The sequence below is a fragment of the Ornithorhynchus anatinus genome, chromosome 1 (assembly GCF_004115215.2).
Source record: "Ornithorhynchus anatinus isolate Pmale09 chromosome 1, mOrnAna1.pri.v4, whole genome shotgun sequence".
Taxonomy (NCBI): Eukaryota; Metazoa; Chordata; class Mammalia; order Monotremata; family Ornithorhynchidae; genus Ornithorhynchus; species Ornithorhynchus anatinus.
Window position 1 is genome coordinate 50,541,563 of NC_041728.1, and position 20,246 is coordinate 50,561,808.

The following is a 20,246-nucleotide window of genomic DNA, read 5'->3' on the forward strand; positions in this document are numbered from 1 at the left end:
ACCTCAAGGCCTTGGATGGGCATATACTTGCAAGTAAGCATCAGTGATGCAGCACATTTTTTGTTTCCTCTCCTTTAGATAGGGCAAATTGAAATCCCCATTTCTGCAGGTAGGTTATGTTTGGCAGCTTGGATGAATAGCCAGGATGAACCTCTATAGCATTAGGGGATGCACAACAATAATAATTAGATTTTAAGATTCCTGGAATCAGTATTCAACTAGGGGTTCTATGGAGCTTAGCAAAGATTCCTTTCTTTTATGAACTGGATATTTAATAAGTACTTATAATGGATTCTTTAAGGAGCTTAATCAGGTCTTTCCCTCATACTGATGCAATCTTTTCTCTCACTGTACCCTAATTGGCTCTCTTGGTTCTTCTCTGGGACACAAATCCACTGCTCCTTATTCATGACCTTGTCTCACCCACTGCCAACCTCTTGTTTGGGGCCACCCAACGGCCTGGAGCTCCCTCCTGCTTTACAATTGATTCACCACTGGTCCCCCCCATCTTTAAAATTCTTCTGAAATTTAATCTCCTCCAGGAAGCTTTCCCTCTTTAATTTCTACTCCTCATAGGTTCCACTTTAGCACTTCTGTGCTACTTCAGGGGCCCACAACCTATGGAAGCATTTACATATATATCTTTAAATTCTGGTGCTTACACCTACCTGGCATTTATTTTAGTATCTGCCTCTCCCCTACTAGACTGTAAGCTCACTGAGGGTAGGGATTGTGCCTGCTCACTCTATTATACTTTCCCAAATACTTATTAAAGTACTATCTACAGTACTCAAATACTCAAAAAAACTCAAAAAATGCTCAAAAAATACTATTGATCCTCAACATTGCTCCCTTTTCTTTCTTTCTCTTATGTGTAATTTATTTTAGTGTCTGTCTCCTCTGCTCTATGAGTATTAGAGCTTATCTTCTATGTCTAGTGTACACTCCCAAGTGATTAGTATAGTGCTCTACACACAATAAGCACTCAATAAACACTAATGATTGTGCTATGGATCCCCACAGCACTTATGTACATATCTATAAATTATTTATTCGTATGAATATCTGTCTCCCCTTCTAGACTGTATGCTTGTTGGGGGCAGGGTATATGCCTACCAACTCTGTTGTACTGTACTTTCCCAAGCACTTAGGACAGTGCTCTGCACACAATACGTGATCAATAAATATCATTGACTGATTGATCGAGACTCCTGCCATGTGTTGCACTACACGTTTTGGCTAGAGCACTGCTAATCAATCAATCATATTTATTGAGCGCTTACTGTGTGCACAACACTGTACTAAGCACTTGGGGGTGTATAAGACAATATAAAAGGCATAGTCTCTGCCCACAAAGAGCTTACATTCTAGAGGGTGTATACATTGTCCTGACCTGGGGGTTCTGGTTCAGGACAAATAGGTGCAGGAGAGGCACTTCCAGCACACCTCCCTTAGGGCCCCAACCACTAGCTTCATTCAGGACATGGAAGCCCGGGGTCGCCACCACCTGGAAATCTCTGAGGACCCAACAGTCCATTCTCGGGTCTGGCAGGCCCAGAGGGACCTGGTCGGTGGGGTCAAAACCTCAGACCCAGGGGGCAAGGTTGGTGGCCTGGGCCCAGAACTCCTCCAAGCCGGGCCCAGCAAGGTCCTAGTGGGGAGCTCTGCTCCCCAGGAAGGGAATCCCCACCCTCTAAGGCCCGACTTGATCTATAAGCAATGAAACTTTGTCACTAAGGAATTAGGGAGTGTGTGTTTGATAATGTGACCTTGTTTTGGATGCTGGATGCTGCAATGGAGGATGAAACAGTTGTGCACATCACCAGTGCTTCCATTAATGCTCTGCCCACAGTAAGCACTCAATAAATACAGTTCACGGACTGACTGCTATATTGTTGGAATGGGTGAATGGGTGAATATTACAGCATGTGTTTTTCTTAATACAGGATTTTGCAAGAGTGCAACCCCTGCATTATGGGGGAAAATAAGAGCAGAAAGACTCATACTTTGTAGACGCGAGCCAAATAAAGAAATTTATATTCAAGGATGAGCTGGGTGCCGAGTAAGAGATAGGGGAATTTCATGTCAGGGGAAGGGAATCATCAGGATGAGCAGAAGTGCAGAGATGCACACATACATCTCCTAGAGACAAAAACACATTCCAACAGCATGGCCTAGTGGAAAGAGAAAAGAACTTGAGTTCTAATTCCAGATCTGCCACCTGCCTGCTGTGTTACCTCAGGCAAGTCACTTAATTCCTCAGTTTCTTCATTTGTAAGATAGGGATTAAATATTTGTTCTCCCCCTGCCCTCCCCTTACACAGAGGGCCCGATGTGGTACACATTGTGTCTGATCTGATTCAATTTACCCCAGCACTTGGTACAGTCCTTGACACATAGTAAGTGCTTAACAAATACCATTATTATTATTAGTTTCAGTGCAATGTTGTTCAGTAGCAGCAGCAGAAAAAGGTAAGAGGAAAAGGAAGAACCATTGCTGCCAATTCTTTTCCTTCTAGCCAGAAATCCCAATAAGTCAGTAAGAATCTGTACAAGAAACTGGCCAGCTAGAGTAGTGTGGCCTAGTGGAAAGAACAAGGGTCTGGGAGTTAGGGACCCGGGTTCCAATTCTAGCTCTGTCACTTGTCTGTTGTTTGACCTTGGGCAAGTCACTTCACTTCTCTGAGCTTCAGGCACCTCATCTGTAAAATGAAAATTCACTACCAGTTACCACTACTGAGACTGTCCTATGTGGGAGAAGAACTGTGTATGGACTATCTTACACCTGTTTTGGTTTTTTATGGTATTTGTTAAGGGCTTACTATGTGCCAAGCACTGTGCTAAACACAGGGATAGAGACAAGCGAATCAGGTTGGACACAGTCCATGTTCTATTTTGGACTCCCAGTCTTAACTACCATTGGAGAAGCAGCATGGTGAAGTAGATAGAGCACGGGGTTGGGGGTCAGAAGGACATGGGTTCTAATCCCAGCTCTGATGTTTGTCTGCTGTGTGACCTTGGGCAAGTCACTTCACTTCTTTGGGCCTCAATTCCCTCATCTGTAAAATGGGGATTAAGACTGTGAGCCCTATGCGGGACTGGGAATGTCCAACCTGATTTGCTTGTCTCCATCCCAGTGTTTAGTACAGTGCCTGGCACATAGTGAGCACTTAACAAATACAATAATCATTATTACTATTATTATTTTACAGATGAGGTACCTGAAGCTCAGAGAAGTGAAGTGACTTGCCCAAGATCAAACAGCAAACAAGTGACACATCTGGGATTGGAACCCAAGTCCTTCTGACTCACAGGCCTGTACTCTAGTGTGTAGCAAAGTGCTTGGCATAAAGTGCTTAACAAATATTGTTCTCTCCCAAATGCCTAGTTCAGTGCTCTGCACACAGTAAGTGCTCAATAAATACCCTCCTATTTAGAGAGTGAGCCCTATGTGAGACAGAAACTGTTTCAGCCTGATTGATCTGCACCTCTCCCAGCACTTAGAGCAATATTCTACAGGGACATAATTCCATAACAGACCATCACACCATAAAAATACCCTACATAATTCATTCATTTGGTAATCATGATCTATGTCCTACCTGGCTTCTACTTGCAATGATATTTTCCACCTCCTGATAGGCAGCACAGCTCCTAACTCCTCTTGCTAAGGCCAGAGAGTCTAAGAACAGTGAGTCTTGGTCTCAAGGCCTAGTTTTAGAGAAAGACGAGCTGAAGCCACTGAACCCAAATCTGGAAAGTTGGGGAACCCAACAAATGTGTGCGTGTGTGTGAGAGAGAGAGTGAGAGAAAGAGAGAGAAAGAGAAAGAGGACAGGGGACAGAGAGACAAAACTCACTCAAGTGACATAGGGTCTGGCCACCCAGGCCCCTATGTTCTGCCCTGGGGAAGTTTACATACCTGTAGGGATCTGGCAGTGTTATAAAACAAATGCTATAGCAATGATATGACTTATGGTGTATTCTGCCTCCTTTGGTGTTTTGACAATTAAGGATGCCAAATGCACAGGCAGAAAAAATGGTCCTTTCAAAAACAGCATGAAGAAGTTTCACAGGAGAATGAACCAAATTCATCTGGCTGAGGGAATCAGACCACGGGTGAAGAAAAACACACAAATCAGGTCTGAGTACTCATCCTGGAAAATAAGACCTGATCCTTACTAGCTTGAAGATGAAACCTGGATTACATATGCCTTTTATATTCCAATCTTTACAAAAAAATCAAAGATTGACTGTATTTACTTACATAACTGCCCCACATTGCAAAATAAGGCAGGGGCTATTTCATTACGGCAATAGGGGGAACATGAAAAGAAAAAAAAGAGGGGAGAAGGAAGAGAAAGACAAGAGGGCACTTGAAACTGCATCTCTTACTCTACTGCACTTTCCCAAATACTGCATACAATTGGCATTCAGTGAATTATCCTAACTCCAAATGGCAGCGCCTCTTCCTAGCCTGGAACAGCTCCTTTCAAAGAAGAAAGTCCCCATTCTTTGCATATCTTGTCTCTTTGGTGTTATTTCTTTCTGATCCTTCCCTTCTTCCCTCCCCAGAGCATGCACATTCTCAAGAAGAAACTCTTCTTTGGCATGACCTCATTTAGACCCTTCTCCAAACCCAGCATAAATCAATCAATGGAAAGTACTGTTCCTGGCACATAGTAAGCGCTTAATAAATACCATTATTATTATTATTTATGGAGTGTTTACTATAGCAGAGCATATTTTATTTTATGTACTATTCTATATATTCTATGTACTAAGCATATTGACACAAATATTCATTAATTAATTTTCATATTAATATCTGTCTCCCCCTCTAGACTGTAATTGTAATATGGGTAGGGACTACGTCCGTTAATGCCATTGCTCTGTACTCTCCCAAGAGCTTAGTACACTTTTCTGCACATATAAAATGTTCAATAAATACTGTTGACTGATTGATAAGCACTTGAGAATATATTATACTATATTCATTCATTCAGTTGTATTTATTGAGTGCTTACTGTTTGCAGGACTCTGTACGAAGCACTTGTGAGATAACAATATAACAATAAACAGATACAATCCCTGCCCACAAAAGAGTTTACATTCACCCCTATCACTATTGGGAGGTTGAGGGATAGGTGGAAATATATGGTGGAAGCAACTATGCGACTGATAAGATTCTCATATATTTTGATGGTCTGACCGAGAGACGCAACCAGACACTGGACAAGACAGTTATCAGGTAAACACCAGCAGGGAATCAACATTTCTTTCCATGTCCATTCCAAGTGAAAAACGTACAATGGCTTAAGGTGAAAAACATATGTCGATATAATTTCAGGAGGTGGAAATAAACTACGAATGCTCACCTCTAACTCACTAAACCTGACTTTTTCCTAGATTTTAGAATAGGTTTATGATCCATAAATTACATATGGAACTCAGCAGGAAAAGACAAGCTCCTTCAATTATTAATAACGAAATGCAGGGCCATTCATGATTGTGCACGCCAGCTGCACTTCCTTGGAGATGGCTTGCCCCGGCAGGGGTTGTCATTACAGGAGGCCAAATGCTTAAAGGAGAAATCAGCCATCCTGCACTAGTTGTAAGGTGAATTTATAACCATCTCCTCAAAATCATTCATTAAAGTGAAATGGGATGCATTTCAAATGATGGCAATTTTTCATTTTTAGCTAAATTTACATGTAAAGATGCTCAAAATTATCATACATTAGCATGAATTAGTGCTACTTGATTTTACTAGGCCACTAATAGTTTAAGCTACACGGTTCAATAAAATCATCTGTTACTAATCTGCAGACTAAACCTAGTATTAATTCTCTCCTGGGGAAAACTCAAATCCTGAACCCTCCTGGTAAGATATTTTGCAAATTACTTTTGGCCAAACTATATTTAAGCAGGATTTGTGTTTAGCTGTTCAGCAGAAGAAAAAGTCATATTATTATAACTTCTTTGATAGCTTTGACTAGGAAGCAGTGTGTGGCCTAGTGGAAAGAAAATGGGCCTGGGTGTCAGAAGACCCGGGATCTGTTGTGTGACTTTGTGCGTCACTTCACTTCTCTGGGCCTCGGTTCCCTTATCTGCAAAATTGGAATTCAATACCTGTTCTCCCTCTTACTTAGACTGTGAGCCCCTTGTGGGAACTGATTATCTACCTCAGTGCTTAGTACTGTGGTGGGAAAAGAGTAAGTGCTTAACAAATGCCACAATTATTATTATTATTAATAGTAATGATAATAATGATTATTGGTTCTCTTTTCTTTAAAGGCTGTCCCAAATGGCTTGCCACTCCCCTCTCCACCTCCCAGCTCAATCTTCTAGGCCCTGACTGGACTTTTGATTCTGCCACTTTTGCAAATTTTTGCCAATTTCCATCTCAGAGAGGCTGAAAGAGAAAGACCTCTGGTGCAGAAAAGCTTGACCCACATGGGCTATAATTTAGAGTAAAGACCTTCACTCAAGGGATTCATTTAAAAATTTTCCCCATTTCCACTTGACACCACTAGAACCAGACCCTTCTCTTTTCAGGCCACCAGCACTCTGAAAACCATCAGGATGTAGGAAGCTGTCCACATCACTCTTTTCCTTCCTGACCGACAATAGGGGGCCATGTCTACACAAGCTTTAGGTTGCCAGGAATGTTGTGGCAATTTGTGACTAAGGTCTGTGTCCTCCCAACAACACTTATGTTCAAATCTTTAAACTTGTTGTTGCTTCTCCCACCTGTAAATTATTTTAGTGCCTGTCTTCCCCGTTAGACTGTAAACATCTTGGGGGCAGGGATCGTGTCTTCTAATTCTCTTGTACTCTCCCAAGCACTTAGAATAGTGCTCAGTACAGAGTAAATTATTATTATTATTGTTACTAATTTAACAATTAATTATCATTGCAATTATAATATTTGTTAAGGGCTTGCTCCATATTGAGCACTGTTTGCAGCACTGGAGTAGACACAAGTTAGGCAGGTTGGACATAGTCCCTTGTCCCACAGGGGGCTCACAGTTTAAGTCACAGGGAGAACAGGTATCTAATCCCCATTTTACAGTTGAGGAAAGTGAAGAGATGTTAAGCGACTTGCCCAAGGTCACACAGCAAGCAACTGACAGAGCTGGGATTAGAATCCAGATTCTTTAACTCCCATTCTTGTGCTCTTTACAGTAGGCCATGGTGCTTCTCTAATGCTGAATAAATTATATTTACTATAATAAATTGCTTCTCTTCCTCCTACTTAGACTATGAGCTCAATGTGGGATCACCTGGTATCTACCCCAGCACTTAGACCAATGCTTATGATATAGTAAGCACTTTATAAACACCACATTTTTTATTACTGTTACAAATCATTCAATGAATCATATTTATTGAGCACTTACTGTGTGCAAAGCACTATACTAAGTGCTTGGGAAAGTACAAGTGATTGGGGAAGCAGCGTAGCTCAGTGGAAAGAGCCTGGGCTTTGGAGACAGAGATCACGGGTTCGATTCCCGGCTCTGTCACTTGTCACCTGTGTGACTGTGGGCAAGTCACTTAACTTCTCTGTGCCTCAGTTACCTCATCTGTAAAATGGGGATTAACTGTGAGCCTCACGTGGGACAACCTGATTACCCTGTATCTACCCCAGCGCGTAGAACAGTGCTCTGCACATAGTAAGCGCTTAACAAATACCAACATTATTATTATTATTATTAGCCGATTTATTGTGATTCTCTACTGTGTAGTTTACATTAGGTTTACCGACTAGTTGGGTTAAAAAAAACAAAAAACCTCACAACACCCTAATGTTTATGAATTGTTTCATGTGACATGCATTTCTCCTAATCAAATATGAATGGGGAAGCAAGGTGGTATACTTGGAAAAAGCACAGGCCTGGGAATCAGATGACCCAGCTCTGTAAATTTCTTGCTGAGTTACTCAGATGCCTCATCAGGAAAATACTCCTTCCTCCAACTTAGTCTGTGAGCCCCATGTGGAACAAGGACTATATGTAATCTGATTATATTGTACCTACTCCAGGTTTTAGTAGAGGCCCTAGAACATGGTAAAGCTAAACAAGTATCATTAAAAAAAGAATAAAGATGATCATTTATAAACACTGAATGAACAAAACCCTAGAGTAGTTAAGAACCCCTTTCTCGATTTAGTAGTCAGTAGTAGGTAGGAAGTTAGGTTATACCAAAAGAAAAGTTTGGAATATAGAAGAAAATACAAAGTAGGATAATCCAGGCATTTAAAACACCAAGAAAAAAATCCTTATTCTAATATACTAATATGTGATGACTCATACTCATCACATTTCAAGTTTATCACAAAATCATATTTTGCTGTTGGGAATACTGACAATGACCTAGAAATTTGCCTTAGAGTAATATGCTACTAGAAAGAACATTGTGCTAAAGAACCAGAAACATCATGCCCAAAATCACAAGGTCCCAGATCTACTTATTTTTTCCACTTTGAGCAAGACTGGCACTGAGGGAGAGACAAAAGGTTCTCACACCCATCAGGATACTCTTTCAAGTTGTCAGGTGGAAGTCTCTTCTCCTCCCCCAGTCTCTGAATGATACTCATCTCCTATTCCTCTAGCACCACATTTCCTTCACCAAGGGGTAGAAGGAAAAAGAGACTGAAAACAAGACAACAGCCCTTACTGTGATGAGCAAGCCTTGCTGAATTTTGTGGGACCCTCCCAATGAAACAGTCCAACAAGCCTCAAGGGCACGGGTCTGGGAGTCAGATGATCTGGGTTCTAATCCCAGGTCTACTCCTGTCTGCTGTGTAACCTTGGGAAAGTCACTTTATGTCTCTGTGCCTGTTTCCTCATTTGTAAAATAGGGATTTAATACCTGTTCTCCCACCCCCTGAGATTGAGAGCCCCATGTTTGAAAGAGACTATGTCCAGCTTTTTTTTTTCCAATGATACTCATTAAAGCACCTTCTCTATGCCAGGCACTGTACTAAGAGCTAAGGTAGATACAAGTTAATCAGGTTGGACACAGTCCATATCCACATGGGGCTCCCAATCAATCCCAATTTTACAGCTGATGTAACTGAGACACAGAGAAGTTAAGTGACATGCCCAAGGTCACACAGCAGACAAGTGGAGGAGCGGGGAGTAGAACCCAAGTCCTTTTTGACTACCAGGCTCCTGCCCTATGCACTGGTTATGTTGTTTCTTTATCTGATTATCATGTATCATGTATCTATCCCAATACTTACTACAGTGCTTGGGGACCCAGCAAGCTCTTAAATACCACCACGATCTGGGGACTAAAGAAACTAAATATAGTGTTGGTGATTTGAACAATGCCACTTATATTCTCTCATTCCTACTAGTTGCATTCCCACGGGGGCCCAACTTGCCCTGAGTGAACAGGCAGGCAGATGTGCAGCACTTTGCATAATGTCTATAAATGGCTTCTTTTTAAATGTGAGGGGCTCTTATCAAATAACTGATAGTAGCATTAGTAGATGTTTTGTAAACTATCCTCACCCTTCAGGACTATTGCTTACTAACTAGCTCTTTCTTTCAACTCTCTACTGGCAAATGACCCTACATTACTCAACAGAGCAAATGAAATGTATTGCATAACTGTAAATTCAAGCTTAAAAGTGTAGTCAAGTCACAACCACTGTCAGTTTAGACACACTAGTTTTTTTGATACTTTTAAAACAAAACAATACTTTATGCTATAGAGAACTGGAATTTTTCCAAGGCAGTTTCACAGTATTTGTCCACAAACTATCCCTGTGATGTAGGGAGAACCAAGCATTATCCCCATTTTAAAGATGAGGAAACTGAGGTCACATGACAGACTAGAGCAGAACTGGAACTAGTACTCAAGTCTCTTCCTCTCAGAACCATAAATGTTCCACCTAACCATGCTGCCTTTAACAATTCCCAGAAAGCACCACACACAAGGCTTGAAGTTTAACACCACTGTCACAGTCAGTTCAAAGCCTCTCTGGAACTGAAAATTGGCTTAGGACTTGAAAGTTAGAGCCTGGAGTGGAATTCAGGGCAAGGCTCTGATTTGGCATCCAAGGGGTCAGCTCTGTCCTCTTAAAAATCAAACAATCAACAGAATGTATTGAGTGCCAACTGTGTGCTTGGCATACAGTGCTTGGAAGAGTATAACAGAGTTAGTAGATGTGGCCCCTGTCCTCAAAAAACTGACACTCCTGACACTAAAATTCTTTCCAGACAGGATAAAGGAATGGGATTTGTACATGAGATGCTCATAAAGTGATAAAAATATGTACAGAAGTACTATGGAAATTCATTCATGCTCAGGTGGTGTTGATGTGCTGAGGGGGCAGTTGGGGAGACATAAGGAGAGGAAAGTAAAAATTAATCTGGGAAGGCTTCCTGGAAGAGATGTGATTTCTGAATCGCTTTGAAGACAGGGAAAGTTGTGTTCTATTTGTCATGGGTTTGAATCTCAGCTCTGCCACTTGTCAGCTGCGTGACTGTGGGCAAGTCACTTAACTTCTCTGGGCCTCAGTTACCTCATCTGTAAAATGGGGATTAAGACTGTGAGCCTCACATGGGACAACCTGATTACCTTGTATCTTCCCCAGCTCTTAGAACAGTGCTCTGCACATAGTAAGCGCTTAACAAATACCAACATTATTATTATTACTTGAAGGGGGAGGGAGTTCTACACAGGGCTTGGTTGTGGTAAAGGATCAGCATTGAGGCAAATAAGAGAGGCAACCAAGTTAGCTTGACAAGGTAGCTTGAGAGGAATGGAGTGTGAACTGGGCTGTGAAGAGAGAAAAGAGTGAATAAGCAGGTAGGAGAGAGCTTATTGAATATCAAAGACAAGAAGTTTCTGCTTTAAGCAGAGAGGAATGGGTAACTGCACAGAGAGAAATGGGAAGCTGCATGAAGCACATATAGGGATATCCTGGAGGCTGAAGGAAATGCAGGATTGCAGATTCGGAGGGAGGTCAGAGCTAGCTAGATAGATTAGGGAATCAACTGCAGAAGGGTGGAAGTTGAAGCTGTGGAATCGGATAAATTCCCCAAACAAGTGACCATAGAATGAAAACAGTAGGAGATCTTGAACAGAATAAGAGCTGGTGAAGGAAGGTGAGAAGAAGCCAGAGAGGTTAAGGGAAGAACTGGGCTAGTAAAACCAAGGTTAGCTAGTGCATCCAGGAGAAGAGAGAGGTCTTCAGTTTCAAGGGCAACTGGGAGGTTGAGGAGGATTAGGGGAGAGTCCTTAAGATTTAACAAGGAGGAGAAGATGTGTATGAACATGGTGGAAGCCAAACTATAGAAAGGTCTAATAATCAATCAATAAATCATATTTATTGTATTCTTACTGTGTGTAGAGCACTGTTTTAAGTGCTTGGGAGAGTACAATACAACCTAATTGGTAGACACATTCCCTGGTCACGGCTAGCTCAGAGTCTAGAGTGGGAGGCAGACATTAATATAAATAAATAAATTGTGGATAGGTACATAAATCCTGATGGGCTGAGAGAGGGGTAAATAGAGAAAGCAAATCAGAGCTATTGCAGAAGGGAGTGGGAAAAGAGGAAATGAGGAATTAGAAAAGAGGAAATGAGGGCTTAGAAGGGTCTAGAAGAGATTTGGAGAACTCTAAGAGGAGACAGTGGGTGTATACAACCCTATAAAGGAGTTTGAGCAGGAATGGGGGGAGGGTTCAATACCAGGTTCAATACCTGAAGCGGTCAGTGGGATCCAAAAAGCCTCATCAAGCTCCTTTCTACTCCCTTGAAATGAGCCCAACCTGGCTCCAGAGTGCCCAAGGGCCATATTCATTCATTCATTCATTCATTCATTCATTCATTCATTCATATTTACTGAGAGCTTACTGTGTGCAAATTACTGTACTAAGCGCTTGGGAGAGTACAATACAACAATAAACACACACATTCCCTGCCCACAACTACAATACAATACAGACATTCTCTGACCATAGCCAGCTCACAGTCTAGAGGTGGAGACAGACATTAATATACATAAATAAATAAATAAATTACAGACATATATATATGTGATATGGAGCTGAGTAGGGGGAATGAATGAAGGGAGCAAGTCAGGGCGATGCAGAAGTGAGTGGGAGAAGAGGAGACGAGAACTTAGTCAGGGAAGGCTTCTTGGAAGCAACATACAGCCCCAAGGATGTGGAAGCAGGATTAGTACAGTCCTCATTTGGAGGATAGCATGTCCTAGGGGACTTATTCCTAGACAAATCAAAATGAAGTAGGTTTCACATGTATTATGATGAGCTTGTATCTGGGGTTATTGAGAAAAGTCAACACTGTAAAGTCAATTACACTATTGACAGATACTCTTATAATGAGGCTTTACATCCTAATTCTATGCAAAGGAACCAGCAAATACAAGCCTGTAACGATCAGCTAATAAAAATAACACTTCATCTAATGTCAATAACAGCTTCAGAGTTAAGAAAACAAACATGGCATGGCCTTTTCAGCAAAGGGAGAAAAATTCTCCATAGACAAATATTTTCCCTATAGAGTGGATCCTTTAAGATATCAGAAAATTAATGCAGTGTAGAGCAGGATCTCTTTAGAGAGCCCTAAATACATTTCTGAGGGACTATATAGAGTGCAAAAAGCAAAGAAATCCGAGGAAAATGAACAATTGCTAGAGTATTTGGTCATTCACTGCTGGACTTGATCAGGAGCTGAATTTGGGATTGACATCCCTGGGGATGTGCAGATTAATTATAGGCTCCTGGGTGTTTGTTGTTGTTTTCATTTCCTCAGGTTAGTCTTTAAGTTCATTTGACACTTTGCAAAAGATGAGAGGGGTGAAACTGAATAACAATTGGTGTGAAAGAAATGTACCAGAATATTTTTTCAACATTTCCCAATGGGTTATTTCTGAAGGCAGCCCCAGAGAATGAGCCACAAACACAAAAGGTGTCAATGTGTTCTATCCCCCTCACACAGCCCACCACTTACAGATTTGTCTGGGGGAAAAAAATCTATTTGTGCAATAGAGCCAAATGCACTAATGCATAATAACTCTCTTCAATGACTAATCTCTATTGATGCAAACATGGATTTGCTTTGATTACTCAAAAGCACAATAATGCATTCTGTTTGGGCAATTTTTCTCAGCATCAAGATGATTGTAGAGAGAGACGACAGTCTCTCCATACTGATCATATGTGCTCTGTAGTGGATGAGTAGGGGGTATGCCCAAACCTAGAAACCATACGACTCATTCACTGTCGTTATTAAGAATAAGTGACATGCTCATTAGTATGGACTAAGTGGTAATTTATCAGAAACCAAGGTGATCTCAACAGTTTGCTCCAATGACTTCCAATACTTCACCTTCCAACCCTTTCTTATTCAGTACAAAATCATCAATGCTCAGCACCCTGCAGAGTCACTGTTTTTGATTACTAAAATTTGCAGGGAGCCATGATATGAATCTCATGACTGAAGTCAGTTGGCGTTCTCCTGCTGAAATCATTACTTTTCCATCCTGGGGAACTAGAAAGTTTTCTGGGTAGGTCACTTGGTTATGGTATTTATTAAACAAGTATTCTGTATCAAACATTAGGGTAAGCCCTGGGGTAGATACTGGATAATGGGATTGGACACAACTTCTGGTCCCACAGGGCTCAAAGACTAAATGAAGCAGCATGGCCTAGTAGAAAGAGCATAGTCCTGGGAATCCGAGGACCTGGGTTCTAATCCCAATCTGTCACTTGCCTGTAGTGTGAACTTCACTTCTCCATGCTTCAGCTACCTCATCTGTAAAATGGGGATTAAAAATATGAACCCCAGTGCTTAGTACAGTCCCTGGTATATAGTTAAACCTTAACAAATACCATTTAAAAGAAGTGGGGAAAGCAGGTATACTTTGTCCTCATTTTTGTAGGTTTAGAAATAGAGCCTGAGAGAGGTTAAGTGATTCCTCTAGACTGTAAGCACCTTGTGGGCAGGGAACATGTCCACCAACTTTTGCCAGTACTCTACCAAGAACTTAGTACAGAGTTCTGCACAGAATAAGTTCTCAGTAAATACCACTGACTGATTGATTGCCCCAGATCACGGAGCAGGCCAGTGGCAGTCTTGAACGAGAATTTGGGTCTCCTGATTCCCAGTCTTCCCACTTGGCTCAGATGGCGGCCTCCTTACCTGAGCCCTCCTGGATCTCCCTGACTCACCCCCCAACATATATTTCTTCTCTCAGTCTGACCACCCCAATTCCTATAGGCCATGGTACACTCCAATGGCTGCCCCTCTCTTCTCTTTTTTTTTTAATATGACATTTGTTAAACCGTTACTATGTGCTAGGCACTGTACTAACCACTGATGTAGATCCAAGCTTATCCGGTTGGACACAGTCTCTGTCCTACCTGGGGACTCACAGTCTTAATCCCCATTTTACATATGAGAACCTCCATTTTCCTCACTCGAGACATTTCAGTAACCCCTCTAAAGAACGAGTGGCCTAAAATTTGAGATTAAACCTGATCCATATAATATGGAAAACTGGGAGCAGAATCTCCTTATTAAAACAAGTTATTCCCATGAAAACTGATAAATAAGCTTGGGAAATGCTGAATTACTAAATGAGGATTTTCGGAAGTCAGGTCAGAAATAGAAAACGTGGTTGGAAGTCAGATGACGTGTGTTTATGTGCAGCTCCATACACAAGTTCATGGTGTTTCTGCACTGGCAAAATCCATCTCAGAGGTGAGTTTCAAAGGATGCAAGCCACCCCTTGTGCACTAAACTACTCACTGTATCTGGCTGGGTGGAATTTTAATACATTGCAATTGGGAACCCACTCACCAGGGTTATCCTCAAGCAACTCATGTCCTGAGGCTTGGGTAGGATTATGTCTCTACCCACCACCTCCGATTTCTAGTTCCCAGGAGCCCCCTCAGTCTCTTTCTGCCACCAGGCTTTTGTTTTACAATGTTTCAATTGTTCAGGGCATACTATAAACTATGCTATTGGCTCAGGAGATCTGAATTATAGTCCTGTTTTGCTTACTGGGGCAAGACCACTAATAATGAAGGTTTCCGGCCAAAGAAACACCGAGGGTGCCCCATGAGAAAGACAGGCCCAGCAGGAATCTGGAAAAATACCTGGCTAATATGGACGGCAAACACTGCAATGGCCACTAAAGCAACTGACTGCTGGGTTATGGCACTAATGCACAGAATGAGTACTATACTTCGGTCACTTCAGCCATTAATGGAACATGCACATTAAAAAAAAAAAAACACCTTTGCATGAGCCTGGTAAAGGGCTGCATCCCTGCTCGCCTATTTGCTCAAGCAGCTGAAATGCCTGAATGCTGGAATACAGCTAGCAGACTTGAGAGAATGTAAGTGGGATTGGGCAAACCACTATGACTGTAATTGATTTGTGCAGGTTCTTGGTCCTGACCTCTCAGGAGTGACGCTCACCTATCTTTCTTTACAAGACTCCATCAGACCAGGAACTCTGCTGGTTCAATGGGGTTCCAGCAGATGCTCACAATTTCACCTTAGTTCCCTAATTGCAGGGTGGCTTTTCCTTATGATGAACCATAGTTCTCTAAGGTAAAAAGGGATTTCTTTGCTTACAAATCAGTGGGTTTATAAATGATGGCTGGCCCATTCCTGATGTCCCTGGCTTCCGGCACCATCATCAAGGGTGGTACTGAGCACCTTCTCAGAGAGAAACACCCTACTCAGAGCTTGGGAGGGTTCAAGAGAAGCAAGATACATGATCATCGGCTTCTATGACCCCACAATTGAATATGGAAGATAGATAAAAATTATTTACAAATAGTGCAAACAGGGTGAAAAAAAAAGATGAATTACTCCCTAAATAAGTAGTAGGCTACTCTGAGCTATTTAGGTTATTCAATTTCCATGCTTGAAAACAAATCCAAAAAAAATCTCCTACATACTTACATTTTCAGAAAAACCATGAAGATTAGTTTCCCTGAAAAAACTACATTGAGACTTTTTGAACAAGTGATGTTCACTATATGATAGATATTTAAAATTCTCGACACCAGGCATTATTTTAGGCTTGGAAAACAAAGTTAAAACCTGTTATATCTTTGATTGGTGGTTTCTCACCTCTTCATCCGTATTATCACTGGGGAAAAAAAATGAGTCATATATTCTTGCCACTTTGTTGTTTCTGTAGACATTAGCCCTTACCTCACTGCTGCAGCCATTCCGATGGGATTGATTGGCAATGGTCGAACTCCAGGGAACATACCTCTACTCAGGACACGGGCTCCATTTGGAATCACTCCTGGAGGAACTGAAAGAGAAAAAGACGACACCATATTAAGCAACACATGAGGTCTCAGATGTGTTAGGATTTTCAGTATAAAGTTGGGAAATGTTGTAAACCCAAGAGAGATACAGAACGAGCAGGGTCAAGCCAGTGGTTCACGGTCAAATTAAAGCTGCCAAGTTAAAAAGTAGTGCACCTGGAAGACTACGAGTACTGTATGTGCATCCATACAGTAGGTTTCTGAGTTCGAGGGAAATTCTAGAGTCAGAGGTAAATGAGCAACTTTGTAGATTATGCAGACTATTTACTTCTCCTTCTTGCCCTTCCTGTTGCCCAGCTTTAGCTCTGTTCACTGCTTGCCTAAGCTTCCATTACACACCATGCCACTGCTGGCTAGGACCTCCAATATCCCAGTTATGGGGGAAAGAAGAAGCAGGCATAATGCATACCAATCCATTTTGTGATTTTTTGGCAGTTCTCTTAAAAGATTCAGTGGGAGGTGAGGTGGAATACTTGGCTAAAATGATACTTTCAGGCCACTGGTGGATTTAAATCATCTATGCTCCTCAAGTGCCTTAGCTCCACAGATCATCAAAAGTTTACCATACCAAGAAGCAGCAACACTCCATGTGTCCTGAAATCACCTTCTTTAGGTTAATCAAGAGGACTATTTAGAAATAAAACACCACCACAAAGCCATTTTTTAAAGTATTCGTTAAGTGGTTACTGTATACCAAGCACTGTTCTAAGCATTGGAGTAGACACAAGGTTATCAGTTTGGACACAGTCCCTGTACTGCATGGGGCTCACAGTCTAAGTAGGAGGGAGTAGGATTTAATCCCCATTTTACAGAAAGGAAACTGAGGAGTAGAGAAGTTAGGGGACTTGTCCAAGGTCACATTGCAGATAATAATAATAATAGTATTTGTTACTTTGTGTCAAGCACTGTTCTAAGTGCTGGAGTAAATACAAGCTAATCAGGTTGGACACAGACCCTGTTCCACATGGGGCTCACAGCCTTAATCTTAGGTAATTTAGGCACAGAGAAGTTGAGTAACTTGTCCAAAGTCATGCAGCTGATAAGTGGAGAAGCTGGGATTAGAACTCATGACCGCTAAACTCCCAGGCTCAGGCTTTTTTCACGAGGCCACACTTCTTCTCCAAGTTATGAAAAGGATTCAAAATAAAGCATTGTGGATTCTTTTGCAATATTTGATTTCTGTGACACAGATCACTGTTTATGAAATAAGCAGGCTTTCTTTAGCTTGAAGCACAACAGTGTATCTATCATCCCTGGATTCAAACTTCCCAAAGACACACCAAAACTTGCTAGGTCAATCAATCAAGCAATCAATCAAAAGTACTTATTAAGTGTTTACTGTGTGCAGAGCACTGTACTATGCACTTGGGAGAGTACAACATAGCAGAGTTGGTAGACACGGTCCCTGCCCACAATCAAGCGGCACTGATAGAAAGAGTTGACACTGTGTCCAGCTCCAAACAGCACATTTCTGGGCACATCTCTGGTAGGGCCAGAATCCCACTCAGATTACCATATAAAATATCAAAATGCTTTGGCCTTAATTTTGTTGCTCTTTTTTTGGGTTACTCCTTAATTCTTCACTCATGAAAATATAAACCAGAGAGGGGATGGGAGGGGGGAAAGGACGTTCATTATAACAGAGCTTTCATATGGACCTTCAACACTACCCAATCCAAGAAGAAAATTTAGCATTGGTACAGTATTATTCTCAAGAACTCAAAACAAATCCATGCAATTTACAGGAGCTTCACCTTTCTTATAAACTGAGTAGAGAGAGAGAGGAACCCTTTTGTTTCAGCTAGAATCTAATGCTGCAATGCCATCATTTAGCATAATGGAATAGAGGAAATAAGAGCCACACACCATCTTGGAAAACTCAGCTCCAAATATTTTTACACAGCTCCTACAGGCTGACAATCCTTTTCGTCATAAACTCTGAAATGATGTCTTAACCACCTGGATTCACAAAAGAAAAGTCGTTTCTTGCCTTAAACCATGCCTAATCTCGCCATACTTAGATTCCAGATTCCAGACCAGCAATAAAGAATGGTGATTTCTGGTTGGAATTTTCAGGCTGCATAGCCATTGGAGTTTGAATGCATAGTAGTGGGGCAAGAAAAGAAGTTTGTATGTCTGCTTTATTATGTTACTTGCAAAGCTTAATTCACAGACTCTGCTGAAAAAAAATCTCCTTCAAAGACATTATCTTTAACAATTGATAAAGGCGTGATGTTAAAAGACCTTTCCAAAGCCACTTATTGGGCTTCCTGGTACCACTAGTTCTTAAGCCTGGGCTCTGCCCTAAATCCTTTAGACTGCTTTCTTGTCTGGACACAGAATTGAGGCTTTAATTTTTGTCTGTCAACTTCTTATTGGTCAGCCTATTTCAGTGTTAACATTGCTTCTAGATCACAATTCATTACTTGATATTAGATGAGAGTTTTGAGAGTAGAAAAAACTTCATGGCCTACATAATTCAGGGGAATTACAAAGTTTTTCATCTTCTCTAATCCTGAGGTGTGATTACATCCTAATGATGATCCATCTCCCTTATCCATATTCTCTAGTGGTCAGTTTTCATGAACCCTTTGCAACGTGATCCCTTTCTCCATCCCCTATCAACATGTCCCACTATCATCTCTTGAGATGTCAACACATTTTATTACTATTTTTATTATTATATATTAAACACTTACTATGTATCTGTTCTAAGCCCTGGGGTAGACAATGGAATCAGGTCAGATGCAGTCCCTTTCCCACATAGGGCTCACAGTCTTATCAATCAATCTGTCATATTTACTGAGTGTTTACAGTGTGCAGAGTACCATATTAAGTGCTTGGAAGAGTTCAACGTAGAGTTGGTAGACACAATTCCCTTGCCCACATGACTTAAGGATGTTGATTGGTAAAAAAGAAAAACATGTTAGAGAATAGAGATTACATTTTAGATTCTAATCAAGCAGAACAAGTGAACTTCTGGTTCTGTATTCCTTGCCCTCACTGGATCATTTCCCTAGTGCCTAATAGACTGCTGGGGGAGCCACATTTGTTTAAGAGTGGCACAGCTCTGATATTGAGCTTTCTAAGTGTCACTCAAGGGTTCAGTGCTACGCATATCAGCACATTCCCATATGCATTTTTTAATGGTATTTGTTAACCATTAGGCACTGTACTAAGCGATTGGTCAGCTTGGCGTCAAGCAAATCAGATTGGACACCATCCATGTCCCACATGTGGCTCACAGTATTAATCCCCATTTTACAGATGAGGGAACTCAGGCACAGAGAAGTGAAGTGAAGGTCAAACACCAGACAAGTGGCAGAGCTGGGTTGGGAACCCAGCTTCTTCTGACTCGCATGCCTGTGCTCAATCCACCAAGCCATGCTGCTTTTCATAACCTAAGACTCTAAAATATTCTTCCTTCTCACTCGAATATGCTCTTGGGAAGCTTCAAATCTCTTCTAAAACCAAGAGGCCTGCTCAGCTGCCTTGTCCTTGGGTCATGGTCTGTACAAGCAACACATGATCATTTTTGAAGGCTCTATGGCATTTAAAACACCTCTTCCTTTCTGAGTACTTTGTGTGTGTCTGATTTCCTCTAACATTCTTCCTGGCATTGAGTCATTGGTTTCTGCCCCTACCAAGAGAAACTTAGAGTCCCCACCAAGGACCCTGGAGAAGCGCCCTGGCTCTACTAATAGAAGCCATATGCTGCACAGCAGGTAATCCTGCTAATCCTTCCCTCTCCTGAAGTTCATCCTTCCACCTGCTTTTCCGGGAGGAGGGACTCACACTCTGTCCCTAGATCCCCCCTTCTCTCTGCTGTCACAGAGCCCCATGTTGCTGGGTTTGCAGGCTATTTCTGACCCTGGCACTTCTCCTTTCAGTTCTGGGCTCTGGTTTCGCA

At 41.6% G+C, this 20,246-nt stretch overlaps 1 protein-coding gene across 5 annotated transcripts in view; it reads right to left on the minus strand.

The window, feature by feature from the left end:
* FOXN3 (forkhead box N3) overlaps positions 1 to 20,246 on the minus strand; it is a 368,264-nt gene that overhangs the window by 7,208 nt on the left and 340,810 nt on the right. For all 5 annotated transcript variants that reach the window (XM_029058903.2, XM_029058902.2, XM_029058898.2 and 2 more), the window contains one exon: positions 16,215 to 16,320. In XM_029058903.2, the coding sequence (XP_028914736.1) occupies positions 16,215 to 16,320 (106 nt within the window). The remainder of the gene's footprint in view (positions 1 to 16,214; positions 16,321 to 20,246) is intronic.